Raw genomic sequence first — 21,546 nt, forward strand, 5'->3', positions numbered from 1 at the left:
TTTTGTTTGTTTGTTTTCCTTTTGCCAAGGACTTTGAGTACTGTGCTGCCACGGGCCGATCCTAAGAACCAGCTCTTTGCCCAGACTAGGCGAGGCCAGGAGGTTCTTACTAAGGTGAAGCAGTTCATGAGGCAGCACGTCTTTCCTGCTGAAAAGGTAGGGTATGAAAGGGTGTCAGAGAGCCCTAGCTCCTGGTGGGCAGACAGCCCTCCATTCTCCACAGCCCTTAGAGCCGAGCTCTACAGACACTTAGAGCTGACATATGCCCGGGGGTGTGCACATACATCTATGGGAGTAAAACGGGGCCAGAGGGAGCAGGCAGTGAGGACCTGAAGATATGAAGTAGGGCCTTACATCTGGGGGTGCTTTTTGCTGAGGTGATGACCTTCAACTTTTGTTATTTTACATCTGGATGCTTTGAGAGTTTGAGAACTGAAGTCTCCCCAAATAAACATGAACATGATCTTTGGCCTGTCATTCCAAACCACAACAGTCCTACCCTTTCTTTCCCCATAAGCTATTGCTGCAAGGGGTCACATAGAGGTTCATGGGTCGTAGTGAGGCAACATCCGTTCAGTGAAGAAGGATGTACTGGGCGCCTTGTGACAGACTGGACACCTGGGGCGCAGCTAAAGACAGACAGGGCTTGTGCCCTTATGGAGAGATAGGCAGTAAGAAAGGACATGTGCCCTGAAGGAAAGGGAGAAGGGAGAAGCACTTTTGAGAGCGTGTGAGGGCACAGTGGCAGGGCTTGACTCCAGTCCATGTCTGCTGTGCTGGTTAGAAGTACAACAGCAAATCTCTTTGTAGCTACCTGTGGTTCTGGGGTTCCAGACGGGACTGGCAGAGTCAAATGGGGGGCTCCAAAGAACAGGATTCTCCCAGCAATGCTCAGGAGTAAAATGTGTTTTTAGGGACATCGGTGTTATGAGTTATATGAGCAGTTGTATTGGCAAACATCTGGAGTTGAACATTTAGCATAGAGTGGGATATAGTTTCTTCAAAAATACTGAAGTATCAATCCTAAAATTGTCACCTCTCATATCCAGTGACATGGAATACTCTGTGTTCTAGATAGTGTCTGTCTGATCTTGAATTTTAAAATTAAACTTCTGTGTATCAAAAGGGACAGCCACCCTTTTAATTCAAGATGGTAGTTGGAATTCACCATCCCCCCCTTCCTCAAATAAAATCTAATTAAACTTTTAGGACAATGAAATAATAGGGCGATGGACTAAGTCAGTGAGGGAAGAAAAGGGGTACACCAGGGAAGCGAATGCAAATCAAATCTGGAAAACAGTGGTTATATCGAAAAGTAGATCATCATAGAGGAAGAGACATCTTGAAAGAACTTTGGAATGAAAGCGGGCTTTTTCCATAGCGGTGAGATAGGCGGTTGGCTGATGAGGAGAGCAAGGGGAAGAAGTCAAGGCACTTGAAGTCTTACCCAGTGTCTAGGGCTGAGCCCTCAACCACACCCAGCAGTAGTATTTGTCCCAATCCCAAGTCTAGAACACTACTTTAAAACAACAGAATTTTTCATGTCTTACAGAAGCCAGGGCTTCAGCAGGAAGGTGGATGCGCTAGAGCAGCATCCACTATTGTTAGGCGTTGTGTTTGTTTTGTGGGGTTTGGATGGAGAGCCCAGCTCACCTATCAGTTCATCTAATCCTACGTGCGCACACTAAAACAAAGTCTGTCTCCTGCTTGCCCGTGCCTGCCACTGGCCCATGATCCTAAAGGCAAGTCGAGATAGGCAGAGGAAAGCAAAGGGTTTTCTCTTTCACCGGGAAATGTGAGCAGGTGCTCCAGGGACCCTGTGGCAGGGAAGGGAGGGGTCAGAGAAAGATTGTGGTGTCTCTGAACTCAGTGCCTCAGCTGCTAAAAATGTGTAAAAAAAATCACAATAAAAGTAAAAACAAATAAAACCCAGACAGGCTGTAAAAAGAGAAGTTTGCCCGAGCTTGTGTGGGGCAAGGAAGCCACCTGGTGTTGGCGGAGCCTGCAGATGGTGTTCCTGCATCTGATGGTGTGCACGACTTCTTCATCCAAACATGTGTGCCAACGTGCGTGCTTTATCTTATAGAGAGAACTGATCAGTGCTAAGCCCCAGATGTAGGATGTACACATCTGGAATTATTTGTAGAAAAGTAAATAACTTTTCTAAAAATAAAAGGGAGAAAACCCTAAATTCTACTCAATGTTATTATAACTGAGTTGCCAAACCTAAATGGTCATGTCTAGAAAATAAGACTGTAATCATAAACTATAGCAGCATTTTACTAGCATGTGTCTTTAGCTTCTAAAGCTCTTTATTTCGCTACTAAAATTACTTTTTCTTTATGTTCTTATGTATTTTCCAAAATGAGAAAAAATAAATTTGGCAGGACTATTTCTATGACCTTTGGAAACTCCTTGGATAGCATAAAATGGCCACAAGCCATATCTCTGAAAATGTGCCAAGTCGATTCTTCCTCTTGAAAATCTGTGAAGAACACTAAAACACACGTGCATGACAGGAACAAGCAACAGTGTAAGGAGCACACACGGGTCACAGTGATAATGTCACAGTGTTTGAGGAAGTTCCCTCACGGTCACCAGATGATATGAGTGACCGGAAGGCCCCTTGTGGGGTTCACAGTCTCATTCTTAAAAGAATGAGATAGAATAAAAGAATGTGTAAGAAGAGACTCAGATGAAAGCTTGGGGGCAGTTTTATTAGACTTAGAAAGGAAAGCACCCCAGGGCAGTCACACTGTAAATCTCAGCAGCTGCCCAGAGAGAAGAAAAGCCATGCGTGACACTTGGGACAACATAGAAGTCAGCCACATGGCAGGGAGGAAGGCAAGAGAGCAGAGAGGAAACAATGTACCAGAAAAGGCATGCTTAGGTTTGGGCCAGCATCCCAAGAGAAGGAACTGGCAAAGTTGACTCAGAAAGATGGGCGGACCCAGCTGAACCTCAGCCATGGCTCAGCTCATGGGGATTCGGGCTAGGGGCAGTTAATTCTGGGAAGGAGAAATAGAGTAGTTCATTACAGGAGCAATTAATTATTCCTCCTATCTTCTGAGCGTGGCTTCAGATGAAGCCACCCTCCCGGGGCATGTAAACACAGGTATAATTTGATTTCTCAGAACTGTGTATCATAAAGAGGTAGTCAGAATGGGGACATCATAAACATCTTTCATAATATATTTATTACCAAACACAATAGCATTTACTTTTTATGGCAACTCTAGGAATAGAAATAAGATGCGACCTTAAACAGGAAACCCGATTTAACTGACTTCGTGACAGACGTGACAAGTGCCCTCTCCTGGAGCCTTGGAAAGTGCAGACCTCTGGCTCACACAGCACTGCACCCCAGACCAGCCCTGCGTCCCCAAGAGGAACGTGGTCGTCTGGCCGGAAGCAGCGCATCTTAGAACGGTCTACCATAACTGGGTGATTGATACACGTGAAAAGTTTTGACAATACCCATGGCCCTTAACCCTGTAATTCTCTTAGCCAAAGTGTAAGGAAAGCAGTGATATCAGGATGCTGTAAACATTTATAAATGCATCTCTAGACTGTCAGTAATGGCCACACAGTGTTTTCATCGTACTCTTTCAGTTGTACAAATCAGAGGTTAGCGTTTGGCCCCAATAGTGTTACTTAGATTTGCCCGTGTTGCTTTTCCTTTTCATTCATTCATTCTTGCAACGTAGATGTTTCTCCTGGAGCCTTGTGCCTTTGGTAAGAATAGGCTGTTGTTTGTTTGAGTGACTGATTGTTGAGGGGATAAATAGTACCTTGCCTATCGATGATACTTTTATTTTGTCCTAATTCTTTGAAATTTGGTGTTATATTTTGAGGCAGGGTCTCCCTAGTTATATATCAGTCTAGCCTCAAACTCGTAATCCTCCTGCCTCAGCTTCTCATGTTTTGGGTTATACGTATGTGCCACCACCAACCCCAACCAAAAAAAGTTGAAATATGAATTCTAGGTTGTTAATTACTTTCTCTTGGTAGTTGAAGATATTCACCCACTATTACTTTTTAACATTATTAATGCATTCGTTTGTTTGGGGTGTGCACACACAGAGGTCAGGTCCTAGGGACTGAACTCAGGTCATCAGGCTGACAGCAAGCATCCTTACCCTGAGCCGCCTGACTGTCCTCTCCCATTGATTTCACTGTTGCCATGGAAGTAAGCGCTCAGCCTCCATGAATCTTCTGTAGATCTTCCTTCCAGTGTTTTTTCTAAGTGTTCTCAGGCCACTTTTCAGCTCTCCATAGACTGGCATTAGCTAACTCTGGAGAACGTGTTAAATGCTGGAGAGCTTTCAAAGAACAGAAGCCCAGACTCACCAAAGTAACTTAGAAACTGCACACCTGCTCCACTGGACACCGGCTCCATCCGTCCGGGTCCCCAGGGCCTTCGGTCACCAGTCTTTGAGAAGTCATGGAGGGTACCATTCTTAAGCTTGGTTGCTAAGGTTTTAGTTTGGGGCGTGGTTTGTCTGTCAGTTTTACTAGCCCACCGTCGTACTTGTAATTCCTTCCTATGTTCTTGGAATCTACCGCCCACAGATACACTGTGGTGTGCATGTGAGCATTATCGTTGTTTCGAGGAAGCATGACTGCTTTTGTTGACCCGCTCTTTTTGCTGGTTCTTGCCTGTGGCGGCTGGTTTCCCGGAGCCATTAGTGATTTGTCAGGGTGGACTGTGGGGTGAACTTTTTTCTAAGGACTTAAGTGAGCTTTCCTACAATGCTCGTCCTCCCGGGGGCCCGTTTTGTTTCTGCCAGGTGCGGGCAGCTGCTGTGGCCAGAGTATCGTAAACTTAATTTGGGCTTGAGGTTTGGGGGCTGACAGGTTTCAGGACACAACTTTTCTCTTCTGTTTTACTGACAACTGAGAGATATTTCGGTGTGGTGGGAGGCAGAGGGGAGTTTGTCCTCATGGTCTACCTCCAAGGGTACAGATTATTGTGTGTTTCTCTGTTCTGTTTGTTCCTCACTTAGGTGAGGCTTTGGTGGGATGGAAAGATCCCCATGCTCCCTTCTGCTGTTTCCAGCCCCTGGCCTTATCACTGTGCCCTGCTGACCTGGCCCTTTGAGAGTCTAAGCCAGCGTCCACAGCCCAGAGGGCAGGCTTAGCGTCCATCCTGTTGCCCAGAGAGCAGGCTTAGTGCCCGTCCTGTTGCCCAGAGGGCAGGTTTAGCGCCCATCCTGTCGCTCATCTGAAGGGTGAAACTGTTTTGTTATTTTCTCTCCAGAACAACTGCACTCTATGTGATAGATCTTTAATTGGTAACATTTCACCCAGCAGGTTCAGTTGAAGGGTTTCTGTGCCCACTGGTGTATCATTTTGCTAGAAGCAGAACACTTGAATCTTGGGTATAATATTATTATTGTCTAATATTGAGGCAGCATAATTTTTTGAGGAGTAAACAATTGGAATTTTTATTATTCTGCATTCGTATTAAAAAGAAACATTACCAACCAGGGTGATGATACCAGAACCTGTAATCCCAGTGTGAAGACAGCTGATGTAGAATTTCTAGTTCTGGCCCAGCCTGCGCTACATAGCATGACCCTGTCTTGAAATACTACACACACACCACGTCACGCATGACGTTGTTTATTTCGTATTAACTTGGCCTAATCATTTTCCTTTCACTGTCTTAAGGAAATAGCAGAATACTATGCTCAAAATGGAAACGCAGAGGCAAGGTGGGGACACCCCTCAGTGATTGAAAAACTAAAGGTAAGAGAGACAAGAAAGCACTCGACGCCTGAAGATGCTCATGTGAGGATTTGTGAGGGGGCGGGGAGAGAAAGGGAAGGGGAGGGGGAAGGGTGGGGGAAGGAGGGAAGGGAAGAGAAGGGAAGGGAAAGGAGGACCAGCTACTTGGGATCCTGACTGTGGTTCTGATGAAGATAGCCTCTTTATACTGCTCCTTGCTGTCCATCACCGAAGGGAAACGAAGCCGGAGCAGGGCAGTGAGATGTGGAGGCTGGGCTGTAACTTCGTGGAAGAGCTCTCCTCGTGTGATGCAAGGCCCTGGGTTTGTCTAGCAAGGAACAGGGACAGTGCAGGATGTTTGTCCAGTGTGTTGTCAAGTCACACTCCCATGTTTTCAGTTCTTTCCAGCAGCACATGTAAGGGGCTGCAGCACATTCCACGCTTGGCAGAGTAACACTCGCTGTGTGTGTGTGTGGGGGGGGGGGGGTTGTAATCATTCTGACTGAATGAGAAGCACCAAAGTATGCAAATTTAGTTTTAGAGCCAAATCTAAGGAATCCTGGAAAGCAAGGCATTTCCTTAATTATTAAAAAACTACAGCCTTAATGAGTTAGTACCATCTTGATTTAGCATAGTATAGAATACAATGAAATAACTCCATAAATGTTTTTAAATTTCAAAAGAAAATTTAACAAAATATTTATTTAAAAACAAGCTACTTTATTTGACAATTTTTGATCACTTGTTCATCCCCTTGACAGGAAATGGCCAAAGCAGAGGGCCTGTGGAACTTGTTCTTGCCAGCTGTGAGCGGTCTCAGCCAGCTGGACTATGCCTTGATTGCCGAAGAGACAGGAAAATGTTTTTTCGCTCCAGATGTTTTTAACTGCCAAGCACCAGGTTACTACAAGCATTTTTCTCTGATTGTTTGAACAGTGTTTAAAATATCTTTATTATAAGGAAATTTTCCTATACAAAGTCATTTATTTACAGATTTTTGTCATAATTTTACAGCTACTCTGAATGCAGTATAAAGGGGATTTGGATTTCTCAGTGGGCTGTCATTTTAATCAGTATCATTACATTACGAGTGCCAGCAGACGAAAGTAGCCACCAGGAGAAGTGGTTATATAAACACCCACTTCCTGACCGGGGCTGGGTATTTCTAGGGCTAGTTGGAAGGGAGAGGCATTCCAGGGCTCTTTGTTAATCCCCGATCTCTCCATCCTGCAAAGCTCTTTCTCCCTAAAGGATGGCTTTGTTTCTGCAGGGGCTTGCAGCTGTCGTTGCCAGCACACTGTAAATTTAACTGGCAGGATATCCTATAGTTCCCGTGCTCACGGGTCCTCAGGCTGCCTTTATTGTGTGAGCTGGTGCTAAGGCTCTCTCTCCCAGAGGGTCAGTGCCGTGTCGAGCAGACACAGGGCTGTGTCAATGTAGTGGATTTCTGAGAGAAGGGTCCAGGTCTAAACAAGTGGCTCCCTGATAGACTTTGACTTGCTTGCCTGTGAAATTCAAGACAGTTCTTAGGCTTCTGGTAATGGTGCTTAGCCTGGCATGGCTTCCCTTCTGTCTCTACCAGTTTATGACATCGCTGCTGTCCTCCACTGTAATCCTGTCAAGAGGCTGTTGTAAGAGAAACGTGTCCTCACTGTCTGAAGATCTTATCCCGAGTCTACGATGCTGTTAGGACACACTGCATATGCCGTGTGATTTTACAGAACAGGGATTGAACTGCTAATCCTGACGTTCAACGCTCTTCTTCCTGCTCTCGCTAATAAGACATAATTTATTTGCAACTCAATGTGTAGCTTATATAGTTGCACACATAGGTTTGTAGATGGCGGGACAAATATCCCTCTGTGTTGTTGAAACGCAGGACCCATGAAACCCGCTTTCCTTACCACACATAGCATTCGGATATTTTCTAGACCTAGCATATTCTGTATTGTTATGTTTTTGTTTTTATTTGGTTTCTTTTTCAAAATTTATTTGTATTTTGTGTGCATTAGTGTTTTGCCTGCATGTATGTCTGTGTGGGGGTGTTGGATCCCCTGGAACTGGAGTCTCAGACAGTTAGTTGTAAGCTGACAAGTGATTGCTGGAAATTGAGCCTGGGTCCTCGGGAAGAGCCACCCGTGTTCTTAACCCCTGAGCCATCTCTCTAACCCCCTTGTTATTGTGGTCTGAGGCTCCGAGTCAACCCAAGAAGACACAGAGGTTACTGAAAGGCAAGATTTAATGCAGGACAGTACAAGAGAAGGGGGCATGAGGAGGGGCCTGATCCATCAGGACTGCAGAACAGAGGACTGAACTGTGACCCCGAATGCCAGTTGAAGCAAATATTTAAGCACAAAAATCACGAACATTTTTTTGCCAAGGAACAGTTACAATTTTCACCAATCAGGTTAGGGGCTTCCTGGTGTGTTCCATCATTGTCAGCCCACATACAATGCAAGCTTTCCGTCCAACCTGTCAGATTCATTTGTGCTTTCTGTTGTTAGGAACAGCACAATAGTTTAAAGAACTAAGGGGCATAACAAACCATTTCCATTGTTTAAGGAGGAGCTTGGTTAGTCATTGGAAGGTTCCCAGTTTCACTAGGGCTTGGGAACCTGAACTTTGGTTCACCCTACAGGTAAAGTGGAGTCTAAAGTCATTAGGACAAGGTGCTTTTTATTTATTTATTTATTTATTTATTTATTTATTTATTTATTTGGCCTGTTCCCGCCATCACGTTTTTAGAGCGTGTGAGCCATATTCTGTTAAGTAGATGTGTGGCACAATAGTGGGTCACACATAGCACCGCTAGGCTGCGGGAAGCTGGCTCGCTGCTCTGCTGTGGCTGCTCCATTTCACTTGTGGAGGCACCAGACGCTCGAGGAAGATTTCCTAAGACTGAAGTTCCACGACTCTGTTTTTCTGTTTAAATAATACCACAAGATTGTTTCAAAACATTGTAATCAAAAACATTTTAGATTAGTTTTTGACTAAGAAATGACTAAGCAACTCTCTCAAATAGAAAGAAGGAAAATCAAGAAGCCACGAGTCTCCCTTTTGTGGTAGAGCTATTGCAAAGGCCTGGCACGCTATGTGCTGGGGTGTGTTCCAGGCAGACAAACAGGGCGTTGTGACTGGTGCCAATGACATTCTTCGGGAGGATTCTTCGGTCTGAGTGATTCATTTCTACCTAGGCTCTCCAAAACATTGCAGTTATCAAAGCTTAATAAACATATGTAGTCTTCTGGTGTGTCTTTCTGCTTTCTCCCTTCAAAATGTCAGACAATGTTGTATATTAGAATACTGAAAATAGCTATTTTTAATTTCTAAGCCTGTCACTAAAATAATTTAGGGCCTCTGGGATGAAATTTTTTAGGCCTTTCCCTAAACCATAAATAAAAAATTGGCCAGTTTCTCAGAGTAAAGCTGGTAATTTTAGATTCTTTCTTTCTCTTTTAAGTAAGGTCTCATGTAGCCCATACTGTCCTCACGTAGTCAAGGATGACCTTGAACTCCTGATCCTCCTGCCTCTGTCCTACCCCCACAAACAAGTGCGAGGATTATAGATGTATGCCATTGCTCCCAGCTTAATCTTGAAAAGTTTTAATTCTTCATTTTGTTTGAACTATAACAAGCAACTCCAAATTCCAGAAGCGCAAACAAAGCAAATAATTCATTCTGTTAATTATAACTGAGGGCTTCTTTTCTCCCTCACTTGTTAGGTTTGTATTGATCTACTAGGAATTTTGTGCCTCTCAATTCAGTATTAGTATCTGAACAGAGTGCAAAGGTATATTTTAAAGGATGGTTTTAAGATGTAAAAACATATATGTGTGCCAGTCCCTGAAGAGGACGTAGGATCCCATGGAGCTGGAGTTACCAGCTGTTGTGAACTGCCTGAAGTGAGCGGTGGGCACTGAACCAGGTGCCCTTACCTCCGAGCCATCTCTCCGGCACTTACAAATCTAGCTTGACTTGATTCCAAACTGTCAGTTTTCATCAGCGTTTGAGCAGCCGTCCTCCAAGTCACAGGAGGTTGACACTGCAAATCTTCCTTAAAATCTCAAAAGGATTCAAGCAGAATTCAAGAGATGTTACAGGCATGGAAATCAGAGAAAAGTATCTCGAACTTTTGCTCACAATAAACAGTGTGCTTTTCCAGCTGCAGAAGCTGGGGTGTGGGGTGGACTAGACAGCACCCCTCAGGACTGGAGTGGATCCGTGAGGGTTTCTGCTTCATTGCAAGGCAGGGCTTCTGTCGTTCACAAAGGAATGGAGTGCACAAATTAAGATCTGTCTTAGGACACACCTGTAATCCCAGCATTCACAAGACAGAAGTAGGGGTTTGATGACAGCCAGGACTACCCAGAAAAAAAAAAAAACCTGTCTCAGGAACAAACTGAATCAACAACAGAAACAAGCTATGAAAGGTGAATGAAAATTGCTGTAGCTAAGAGCAAGGAGGTCTTTCAGAGTGGGTAAGTGGAGGTTCTTATGGAGAACGTAGCTCGTGAGCAGTTTCCTTACCCACACCAGCGGACTTTCACAAGGCCTGGCCCAAGCCAGCTTGTGTGCCTGGGGAGCAGCATGGGAGCTGGAGGCTCCTCTCCGGGACCGTGAAGTCACTCCTGACATAGCATACAAGCACAGCAGGCAGAGTTTAAACCAGGAACAGCCACTTCAGTCCTAACTGAGTCAGACCTCCTTAAAACTGCGGAGGGAACTGGGCAAGCACCCAAGAGTCGGAAAAAGTTAAAGAACTAAAGAGCTGAGTGCCATAGACTTGTATGGTACAGCACGCCCTCATTACATGTTCAATTTAATGTACGTTTCCGAATATTTTCATCAACCAAAACTTTACTTCAAAAGATATAATCTGAGCTGGGTGGTAGCGCACGCCTTTAAATCCCAGCACTTGGGAGGCAGAGGCAGGAGGATCTGTATAAATTTGAGTCCAGCCTGGTCTGTAGAGCAAGTTCTAGATAGCCAGGGTTACACAGCAAAACCCTGTCTTGAAAAAAAAAAAATAAGAAGAAGAAGAAGGAAAAAAGCATCGTTTGTATTATCTTCATAAATGTGAATTTAATACTGACTGGTAGTTTTAAATGTCAAGTAACACTTTCTTCACGTGTAGACACAGGCAACATGGAGGTACTGCACCTGTACGGCAGCGAGCAACAGAAGCAGCAGTGGCTGGAGCCCCTTCTTCGTGGAGATATCACCTCTGCATTCTGCATGACAGGTAAGAGCAAGTCCCGGCCCCGTCTCCTGTCACCGTCATCCTGGGGTTATCGTGGGTGGATCACCTGAACAGTGTGGGGTGTAGCCAACTTTGCCCACGGCCTGAATGTGTTGGTTTGGAGCCTGGTTTGAAATGCTGGCATCCTTGAATGCTCAGGATAGATGCCCCTGTTCTTTGGGGTGGCTCCAGATGCATTCGGGGAGTCTGCTTCAGCATCAGCAGCGGGGTGATGGCTTCTAAATTGTGCTGCTTCGACAACTGCTGCCCACGGATATTCATCCTTGTGATATTTCTATGACTGTAAACTACTCAGCTATTCCATAATCCTAGAAAGCCAGAACGCAAACCGATGGGCATATCGCTGAAAGCACGGAGTAGGGATACAATGATGACAATGGTGTTGGTACACTTGCATATTGGAAACAGGAATTTAACCTCCTTTAAAGACAAAAATCACATCTCAACTTGAGTTTAGAAATAAGTTCAATTTGATTTGGTCATAATGTGAAGTTCATAGTGACCTTTCACTCATGACCAACTTATTTATTTATTTATTTTGGTTTTGATTTTTCAAGACAGGATTTCTCCCTGGCTGTCCTGGAACTCACTTTGTAGACTAGGTTGGTTCAAACTCCGAGATCCACCTGCCTCTTCCTCTTGAGCCCTGGGGTTAAAAACATACACCTCCACCACCCACTAGATTTGATTATTTTTTATATAATATACAAATATTATACACACATATATAACTGTTTATATAATAACAAAAGTTCTTTCTACTTAATTCATCAAGCGGTGTTTATTGAACGCCTACAGAATGGTTTGATGACATAGTGTTTCCACAACACCAGCCTCAGGCCACAAAATAAGCTCGCCTTCCCTTCTCTGAAACCAGCTTCTGGAGCTTGAAAAAGAATCTGGTGAAGCATCCCAAGGACTCAGTGAAGAGAGCAGAAAAGGGGCGGGGACACGGCTCAGTCTGTAAAGTGTTTGCCACACAAGCATGTGGACCCGAGTTCCACTCCCAGGATCCTCATAGATGTCACATCTAATCTTACACAAGTGTAAGCACAGCACTGGGGTTGGTTACAGGAAGATCCCTGCGGCTCCCTGGCCAGCCAGGCTAACCAGTCACCACCGAGTACCGGGATTATACCAGGCCAAGCCAAAGAGAGCCAGAGGAAGAATGACAACCGAAGTTGTCTGGTCTCCATATACACACATGTTCCAGCGTGTGAGCACATATACACATATAAACATACAAAATAAAAACAAGGACAATCCAGAAGCAAGGTTAAAGCTGATTGGTCCCTATATGCCATGCAGTGAAGAGAATTTAAGGATATTTGCAGGTATTGCACAGAGAGCGTTCTGGAGACCTGAGTGTGGAGAAGATCTGGATGTCACTGGCAGATACATTCCCAGTAGCACCTTCAAGGCACAAGTGGAAGTTGTTAGTGAGAGTAGAGAAAACCAGCCTGCCCTCAGTTAAAGCAGATTCCCACTGGGGAAAGTCAAAGGCAGTATTATCTGGTTTTGGTGACTGGGAAAATGCTGAGTGAGTTGTATATGGACTCAGACATCAGCAAAGCCTCCAAGGACACAGTTGTCAGTACTAATCCCTCTGTCTTCCAATTCATAGTTATCGAATGCTTACAGTGTGTCATTAAGAAAGGACCAAGTAGAAAGGGGTAAAGTGGAAAGATTTAAAAAATACAATAAAAACCCAAGGTGCCTCTGTCCTTGACAAGCTCGCCTTCTCTCGCCCAAGCCTCTCTGGCTAAAGACTGATTTCCGCCTGCCTGTTGATCAAGCTGTTCTTCCTTTCTAGAGCCCAATGTCTCATCAAGCGATGCCACGAACATTGAGTGTAGCATCCAGCGAGATGGTGATGGCTATATAGTGAACGGCCAGAAGTGGTGGAGCAGCGGTGAGTGTTCTCCGTGGTTCTGCTAGCCCTTTGCCAGAGCAATGCCACGATTCCCGGTCACTGCTTTGCGGTCACAGCTTTAAATCAGCCTCTGAAACATTATCAGACTTAGAAACAGTACCAAGAGAAAAGGTAATTTGATAAGTTGTAGAGTCTAGGGTGTAGTTCAGTGTCGCTGGACACAAGCTGAGCATGTGTTTGGGGTTCATTCGTAAGTGTCAGTAAAACAGTAAATGTATTGATTTTATTGCCTAAAATATGCATGGTTAAATGAAAATTAAGCTTTATATATAGGATAGTATATTTGCTCATTAGTTCTTAGTAACAGGCCAACATACATGGGGAAATTCTTTAGGAACTTATAAAATTAGACTCTAGATAACTATGGTTTTTAAGGCTTGCTTCTAGAATGTGCCTAGTGAACCCAGAATGTATTTGGATGATTTTCTTTGATGACGTCACCAAAGCAAATTGCATTTATAGGCACTTACCAGAATGTGTGAACATCTCAGGAAAGTTTATGGGTTTGGCCTTCTTTTAAAGGTTGGGATAATTGCCATTCTATATTTTATAAAATCGCTTATAAATTATGAAGCAAAAAAATTAGAGTAAGTTTTGTTGCAATTATTTAAATATTGGAATTTTGCAGAAAAATATTCTTATTAAAATTTAAATAATTACAAATACTTATAATTTCCTCACCATAAGTTTCTTTATTAATTGGTTTTAGATCACCTGACTCAGAGCATGATGGGATTTTTTAACTTTTTATTTTAAAGTTGCTGTCTACTCAAAGGAAGTTACAAAATAGTACAAGATGGTCTTGGGGGCTCTTTACCTAGTGCCTTATCACACGGGATGGTCCGGATAACCCTTACACAGTGACTTATCATACAGGATGGTCCCAGATAACCGTTACCCATGATTTATCACACAGGATGGTCCCAGATAACCGTTTCCCATGATTTATCACACGGGATGGTCCGGATAACCCTTACACAGTGACTTATCATACAGGATGGTCCCAGATAACCGTTACCCGTGATTTATCACACAGGATGGTCCCAGATAACCCTTACTCATGACTTATCACACAGGATGGTCCCGGATAACCCTTACACAGTGACTTACCACATGAGATGGTCTTGGATGCTCATTTAGCCAATGTTTTATATTTCATAATTACAGTTGCTATCAAAAGTAGGCCGTTGAAATTCCTATGTGGCACATCTGGATTTGAGCAGCCACCACTGTAGTCAAGATGCAAACACCCCACCGCCATAGGCTTCGTCTTTAGAGTAGGGCGTTTTTCTCCTCCCCACCATGCTGTTTTCCTGCAGTAACTTTAATTTCCAGGTTCTGCCCGTTTGTTGTTTACTTTCTGGTGTCTGTCTTTGCCACACCCCCACCCTTTGCTCCTTCTTTGTTATACATTGCAACAACAGTCTAGTTTTGGACATTTGAGTCTCAGTGTAACACAAATATTTTATTTGAGTAAGAAACCTCACGTACGTGTGTGTGTGTGTGTGTGTATGTGTGTCCAAGCAAAAAGCAGAGAGAATTTTATATTTAAATGCTAAAAGAACTGGTTGGATCTGTAGGAGCCTCGGAATCAAAAGGAATTTCCTCTGCGTTCTGTCTTTGTCTTCTCCAGGATCCATATTTCTTGGCCACTTTCATGATATAGTTTTTGAAGGAGGCCCCCATGAAGACATACAGGACAGGGTTGAGGCAGCTGTGGAAGAGCGCGATGCTCTCTGTGACTTGGATGGCGACATCCATGCGCTTGCTCATGTCACAGTTGGTGATCAGCAAGTAGATGGCATCTATGGCTTGGCAGAACTTGACAATGTTGTAAGGCAGCTGGGTGACAATGAAAACTACAACCACCGTGAGCAGAACCTTGAGGGGGCGAGACTTTTTAATATTCGGCATCTTGACGAGCGTCCTTGCAGTGATGGCGTAGCACACCCCCATGATAAGAAAGGGAACCACAAAGCCGATGCAGATTTCCAGCATCTGAATGGATGCCTTCAGAGATGTTCCCAGATGGTGGGGGAAGATGGGAGTGCACCTGGCATTGTGATTCACGGTATAAAAAACCAGCTGGGGTATACTCAGCAAGGTAGCAGCCACCCACACACAGCCACATATGATCCAGCAGGGTCTCCCTGCTCCTGATTGGCTGGGGGCCTTAGTGATTGCCCAGTATCTGTCAATGCTGATACAAGCCAGGAACTGCATCCCAGAGACGAAGTTTACCGTGTACAGGGCCGAAGTTACTTTGCACATCATTTTCCCTAGAATCCACCCGTGGACTGCGTTAACTGCCCAGAAGGGCAGTGTCACCAGAAGCAACAAGTCTGCCACAGCCAGATTCAGGATGTACACATCTGTCTTGGTCCTCTGTTTCTTGTAATAGGCGTAAATTGCCACAACTGTAGAATTCCCTGCCAGTCCGATGACAAAGGCTATCGCAAAGAAGGCAGGGAGGAAGACTTTTGCAAACTGCCTGACCTCTTCTTTTATGCAGATGGTTTCATACTGGCTGTAGTCGTAGGTGTCATTCATTTCGTTTCCCTCGTAATAGTATTCTGTTGGCTGGCTCTGCTCTAGAGCCATGGCACCGAGCTGGATGGCAGGAAGAACACAAGACACTCACTTGAGCGTTGCTTAAAAGGAAGCAGCTTTACCCAGCATATGGTTTGTGTTTTCTCTAGAGAATAGCTGGTGGCTATCACGTGTGTGAGCCTGGATCTCATGCTGAAAACTTTAATGGGACCCACATTGAGCCAGATCCCCCATCCTTTGTTCTTACACGTCTGTGTGCAGGAACTGGCATTTGTCCATGGCCAACAGACAATATCCTAAGGGATTCCCTTAGTTATTACTAAATCCTAGATAAAGTTGAAGACTTTTAAGTAAATATAGTAAATATAAGTTGTTTAGTTTTGTGAGATTTTTTTTGTATGCGCTTGTATGTGTGGTCTGCGTGCATGTGGGTGGGTGTGAGGGCACATGTATGTGCATGTATCTACAGGTTGGAGTTGGCATTAGGAGTCATTACATTACTCTCTACCTACTTCTTGAGGCAGAGGTTAGACCCAGAACTGACCAGCAGAGCTGTTCTGATAGCCGGCTTGGTCCACACATCCTTCCTCTAGCTTCTGAGCGCTGGAACTGTAGGCGGGCTGCAAGCCCACGCCTCATTTTCATACGTGCTAGGGACCCAGACTCGAGTCCGCACGCTTGGACAGCAAGCATTTTAACCACAGGGCCATCTACCCAGTCTGGTTTTTCTTTGTTTTTTGTTGTTTGAGTTAGGGTTTCTCTGCTTTAAAGTCCTAGCTGTCCTGGAACTAGTTCTTTTTTTTTTTTTTTTTTTTTTTTGGAACTAGTTCTTATAGACCAGACTCAGTCTGGTTTTTATAATAGAAAATTTCATCAAAGAACAGAAGAAATGTTGTAATTTTTACAAATAACTTGTCTTGTGGAGTTAGCTATAATAAATTAAAATAAGTTAAGTTGTCTTGCTTGAAAAAAGGAATGTTTTAATTTTTATTCTACTGTGACTATAAATTTAAATAAATTAACTTGGCATTTGTAGAGCATTAATATGGACTTTTCTACAGGAAAACCTCATTTAGTCAGCTTGCCTCCCACGCCTGTAACTACTTGTGTCCCTTGATCCCTCTTGTGTCCCCTGGTCCCTCTCATGTCCCCTGGTCCCTCTCATGTCCCCTGGTCCCTCTCATGTCCCCTGGTCCCTCTCATGTCCCCTGGTTCCTCTTGTGTCCCCGGTCTTTTGAAGCTGAAAATTGGCACTGTCCTGGACTTCTTGCTTACCTAGATCCCCTTGTTTCCAGTTAGTCTATAAGCTTGTTCATTCTTGTTTGCTTGCTTTATTTTGATTTCTTTCCCCTGAGATAGAATCTCACTCTGTAGCCCAAGTTAGCAATCCTCCTGCCTCAACTTCCCCATTACTGGGATTATAGGTGTGAGCCACCACACCTAGTTTGCATGTTCAGATTTTACCTTGCAAATGGGTCTCAGGTCTTCCTGCCCTTGCGGTCTTTAGACTTGTGCCATCTGCCCACTGTGGCCTTCTGACTGTATGCACACACACACACGCACACACACACTCACACACTGCACTGTCTTCCTAGCTGGAATCTGACTGTTCTTCATCTTTCTCACCAACCTTCCTGTGAAAACCATTCTTACTGCCTGTCGGTATTGTACCTCTGACTTGCCAGTCAATGCCCCCTCATCTAGCTCTGCACCCGAAAGCACCTCCGTTCCTGAGAAAGAGACAGCACAGGATCCACAGAGTGGACTCCAAGGCTCCCTCCTGCCTCCTCTTCCCTCCCTGTCCCCACACAGTAGACAGGAGTGTGCTCCGTTGCCAGCTGTTGGCAGACACAGGCTGCTCTGATGTGCATCGCCATCGTTCCCGCCTGCCCTTTACCAGCTCCATTTTCTGCCTTCCCTCTAAGAGTAAGTTAGCTCGGGTTTCCTCCCCAGAAGATTCACCCTCGATCAAGGATGTGACTCCACCCTGTGGAGAAAATGTATTTCCCAGCTCTAAGTTCTCTGCAGTCTGAGCAGTTTGATTTCTGGTTGTGACTGAAGCATTTATTACATACCAGGCACACGCTAGCTGCTCACTAAATACTGTCAGGTCCTGACACAACACAACATAACATACGGAATGGATGTCGGGTGTGTTAGGGGTCTCCTGTCTCAAACTCAGGAATCACGCGCTGGCCAATAGCGCTGCAGTGTATCAAGAAAAGCTTGCACTGAATTCACAAATATTACTATGAATATTACAATGACTTTCATTGTTTTTTATTGCCTTTTCTTTCTTAGCTTCTCTATCTTGATTGGCCATTTTTGTCCTTCAAAGAATCCCAGGTCTTACAGAATCACTCATGAAAACAGCATTTTCAAAGCAGTACAGGAAAGAACGTGAAGTTTCTAAAGAGGTCTTTAACTTGCTAACTCTTCTTTGGATGAATAATGTAAAGGTGCCCCTTAGGGAAGGTGCTCCCTGAGGCAGGTGCTGCTGAGGGGTTTTCTTTCTCATGCAGAAAGCAAGCAGCAACAGTCTGCAGTGGCTACTTTGTCATAAAGGCGGTGCAGAAGCTGCGCTGGCAGCCTCCTGGAGCCTCCACGGTTTCTGCGTTAATTATTAACACAATATGACTTGGTTCTGTCCTCTCTGCTATCACAGAAATCTAGAACTTGGTGACAAAGAACAAGAGAACCAAAGAAAATATAGGGTGAATATGTGAAAGTATGACTTTTCCAGCAGTATAAGAAAATCAGAATAGGAATAGAGATTATTTGCAAAAATTACCCTTCTGCAGATAAATAGGAAGACTTTCAACTGTTTTTTAAATTATTTTCAAAACAAAAAAAATATTTATTATAAAGAGAAGGAAGAAATGATCTGGTAAACTCTATTAGCTCCCTGACAAACCAGCAATGGTCTTGAAAATAATTTATTCTTCTTGATATATTCATATTTTCACTTCAAGGTTAAAGTGTAGAGATGTTCTTAAATAGCTTTTTTTGGCCCATGTAAATGTTTAAACTCTCATGCACCAAGCCCCCATCCCTCACTAAAATAAAAATGCAAAATCTTTGGGCTTAAAAAAATTTTTTAAAAATGCATATTTAGGTCAAAAGGAGAAAAAGAAAGAAGGAACCAACCTGTTTGAGCTGGGAGTCTGCAGTCTTGAGTGAGGAGGAGAGCGAAGGACCTCTGACTCACAGGACTCTTGTTTTCCCTTTTTACACCCCGCCTTTATCTCGGATCCAAGAGGGCTTTCCTGAAATTTAACCTCTGGAGCACTTGATTAAGTACTCTGTAAAGCCTTCCTGTGGAGTCCAGCCAAATTCTTAAATGTCTGGATACAGACGGAAGGAATTCCAGCTTGGCTCCCGAACTGCAGGATTGTCGGGTCCCACTGAGCTGTGGGGAAGAAGAAAGTGCATGTAGCTAGCTCGCCAGCTCCTGCTCAGCCAAGAGGGGGACACTGAGAGCCGCACCTCGAGGCCACGGGCGGGCGCTGCTGGGGAAAGCTACAGAAACACTTGAGAAAGTTACTTTGTCTAACAGAGGTAACTGAAATGATTTAAAGCCCGAAAGTTATCCTTTTGAAACCCAAATTATGTAAGATTAAGTTCCAGGCAGTCCCAGCAGAACTTACTGTTTCCCTTCAGCGGGAGTGCGTGCTTTGTCTACTTCTGCAGTAGGCTCACTGTGGTGTTCTCTCCGGGGTTCAAAGTGTGACTCTCGTGGTGGCTTTCTCTTGTTTTTCTTAGAACCTTTTCATCAAGGGCCAAATACAAGCCTTCAGAAATCCTCTGTGTGGAGAGGCTGTTTTCCCAAGCTTACCTAGCAAATGCACGTTAGACAAGGAACCGGTGCGTGTAGGATTGTCCTCCTGCCCTGTTTGACCTCCGCTCACTTCACATTTGCATAGCGTTGCCTCATTTTCTCCTGCACAGCCAGCCCAAGAACCCACCTGCGGAACTTATTTTAGACCCAGGCCCTTTTTGTCCTCTCAGTGTTACAGCTTCCGTGTTGATTCATGCAAAAAGAGACTATCTGCCTTCATCCTATTTCTCCCAGTATATGTCCTGGGGTCAAGGTAGACCTCCTACCCTGCTACCTCTCTTTGGGGAAGCATCATTTGCATGCAGCAGAACCAGCTTACCACTAATTCGTGCCGTTTGCCACTTTCCATGGTGTAAGCATTCAACCATAGCCAGTCTTAAGAACCAAAGTAAAGCTACCGAATGAGAAGTCACTAGCAGAGGCACGTAATCAGCGCTTCTGAGCAGGTGCTAGCACCCTTTGTTCTCTTTGTCAATGCTTGTGGGTGGTTTTGCCCGCCTGTATGTCTGTGCACCACATTCCTGCAGTCAGGTCTGCCGGAACTGGAGTTACAATTGTGAGCTGCCATGTGGGTGCTGGGAATTGAACCCTGGACCTCTAGAAGAGCAGCTAGTGTTCCCAACTGCTGAGCCATCTCCTCAGGCCCAACTAGTACTGTTTTACTGGGGAGATGGAAGCACATCCATGAATAGGCAAAGACAATGTACACTTGGGAAGGTAGCTCAGCTGGTAGGTACGAGCCGAGCATGGCAGAAAGCCCTGCCTCGGTTCTCGGTCCCATGTAAGCAAGGTATCCTGACTTACATCTGTAATCCCATCTCAGGAGCCTGAGATCAGACTGGCCGGGGCTATACAAGCTTTGACTAAAAAGAGAGAGGGAGGGTGAGGGAGGGGAAGAGGGTGGAAGAAAAATATATGATAGGCATATACATGTGCACAGTGGACTTCAGTGCTGCCATGAAGAACAAAAGTCTGTCATTTTTAGGGAACTGAATACAGTTATGATCATTTCAAACAAAATAAGCTAGACCTAGAAATATATATATGTATATATATATATGTATATATATATATATATATCCTCTTATTTATGAAAGCTAAAAGTCAAAGGGGGCTAATTGGAAAGAGGAAGGGAAAGGGGAAAAGAGTAAAGGAAAATGGGGGTGTGTGGTTAAATACACAATAGACTTGGATAAAGATGGCGTCACACAACCTGTTCACTTTGTAAAATGTACATACCTGATCTTTTAAAGTGTTCTTTCCCACGGCTGGTCATTCTTCTAATCTCTCACCTCCTTCAAGAGGACTCTGCCTTTCTTGCTCCCCTGCCTGGCCTAGTGTGCCTGGCCTCTCTTCCCTTTCCTCTAATCTTGTCCTTCTGTATACCAGGGATAGAGAAAGTAGGCATCCAGCCCTCCATGCAGTTAGCAGTGGCTTACGATACCCCTCAGGTTTGCCTTTTCCAGCCCTTCACGCCCCTCACCTCATCCCAAACTGCTCACTCCTTTGCCTGCCGTGTCTCTCTCCTGGCTGTTACCGGGCACGGTTCTAAGGAGATCTCCGTACTGTCTCTCCAATCCGTCTACATGTGCCTTCTCTCAGTATCTGCAAGGCTCACGCCGTCGTCCTTAGCTCCCTTTCTTCTACAGTCCAGGACCATCTGACCAGGGAATAGTGCTGCCCATCGGGGGCCAGACCTTCCTGTATCCATTAGCAACCAAGACAATCTCCCAGAGACATGCCCACCTGCTTGTTTTAAGCTGATCTTGGAAATCTTTCAATGAGTTCCTTCTCATATGACTCCAAGTGACAGTTAAAGCTGACAAGGATGCTCTCATCGACTTCACGGCCCACTCTTAGGACTGTGTGATAGTTCCTGTCTTCCACAGCTGTCCTGTCCATTGTGTTTCTCCAGCATTTATGTTGTTATCTTAGTCATGATGCCAGCCTGTCAGATAATAAACATATGGATCAATGTATCCGTCAGTTTATGCAGCATCCTCCTTAGGGGTAGTTTGATACCAGGATTAAAGTTCTTCCTTCACATATGCAATGTTAGACTTTCCCGTTTTACCATTTCTGGCACATTTCTGGTATTCCACGATGCTACCTGTTATGTAATCCTAATATTGCTTTATGTATGTGGGAATATATCCCCTCCTTTTTCTTGTTTATCCTACCTTAAGAAACTACATATTTTCTGATCAATTGGATTCTTATCTTGTGAACCAGCTG

At 44.4% G+C, this 21,546-nt stretch overlaps 2 protein-coding genes across 3 annotated transcripts in view; one reads left to right on the forward strand and one right to left on the reverse strand.

Annotated features, from left to right (window-relative positions):
• Positions 1-21,546, forward strand: part of Acad11 (acyl-CoA dehydrogenase family member 11) — a 72,269-nt gene that overhangs the window by 24,560 nt on the left and 26,163 nt on the right. Inside the window, exons 9-13 of the mRNA XM_050139519.1 lie at positions 30-156; positions 5,674-5,751; positions 6,492-6,630; positions 10,865-10,972; positions 12,804-12,902. Coding sequence (XP_049995476.1) covers positions 30-156; positions 5,674-5,751; positions 6,492-6,630; positions 10,865-10,972; positions 12,804-12,902 — 551 coding nt within the window. The remainder of the gene's footprint in view (positions 1-29; positions 157-5,673; positions 5,752-6,491; positions 6,631-10,864; positions 10,973-12,803; positions 12,903-21,546) is intronic.
• Ackr4 (atypical chemokine receptor 4) lies at positions 13,654-19,710 on the reverse strand. 2 transcript variants are annotated; one of them, XM_050139522.1, is made up of 4 exons: positions 19,631-19,710; positions 19,121-19,238; positions 18,621-18,882; positions 13,654-15,533 (listed from the first exon to the last, which is right to left on the reverse strand). In XM_050139522.1, exon 4 carries the CDS (start codon positions 15,522-15,524, stop codon positions 14,472-14,474), a length of 1,053 nt encoding a protein of 350 aa, XP_049995479.1. In that variant the 5' UTR covers positions 15,525-15,533; positions 18,621-18,882; positions 19,121-19,238; positions 19,631-19,710; the 3' UTR covers positions 13,654-14,471. The 2 variants fall into 2 exon arrangements, with proteins under 2 accessions (XP_049995479.1, XP_049995480.1); XM_050139523.1 differs by lacking the exons at positions 19,121-19,238; positions 19,631-19,710 and having other exon boundaries at positions 18,621-19,031.

This window comes from Alexandromys fortis, unplaced genomic scaffold, assembly GCF_014885135.2.
Source record: "Alexandromys fortis isolate MF-2015 unplaced genomic scaffold, M_Fortis_MF-2015_v1.1 scaffold_36, whole genome shotgun sequence".
Lineage (NCBI taxonomy): Eukaryota > Metazoa > Chordata > Mammalia > Rodentia > Cricetidae > Alexandromys > Alexandromys fortis.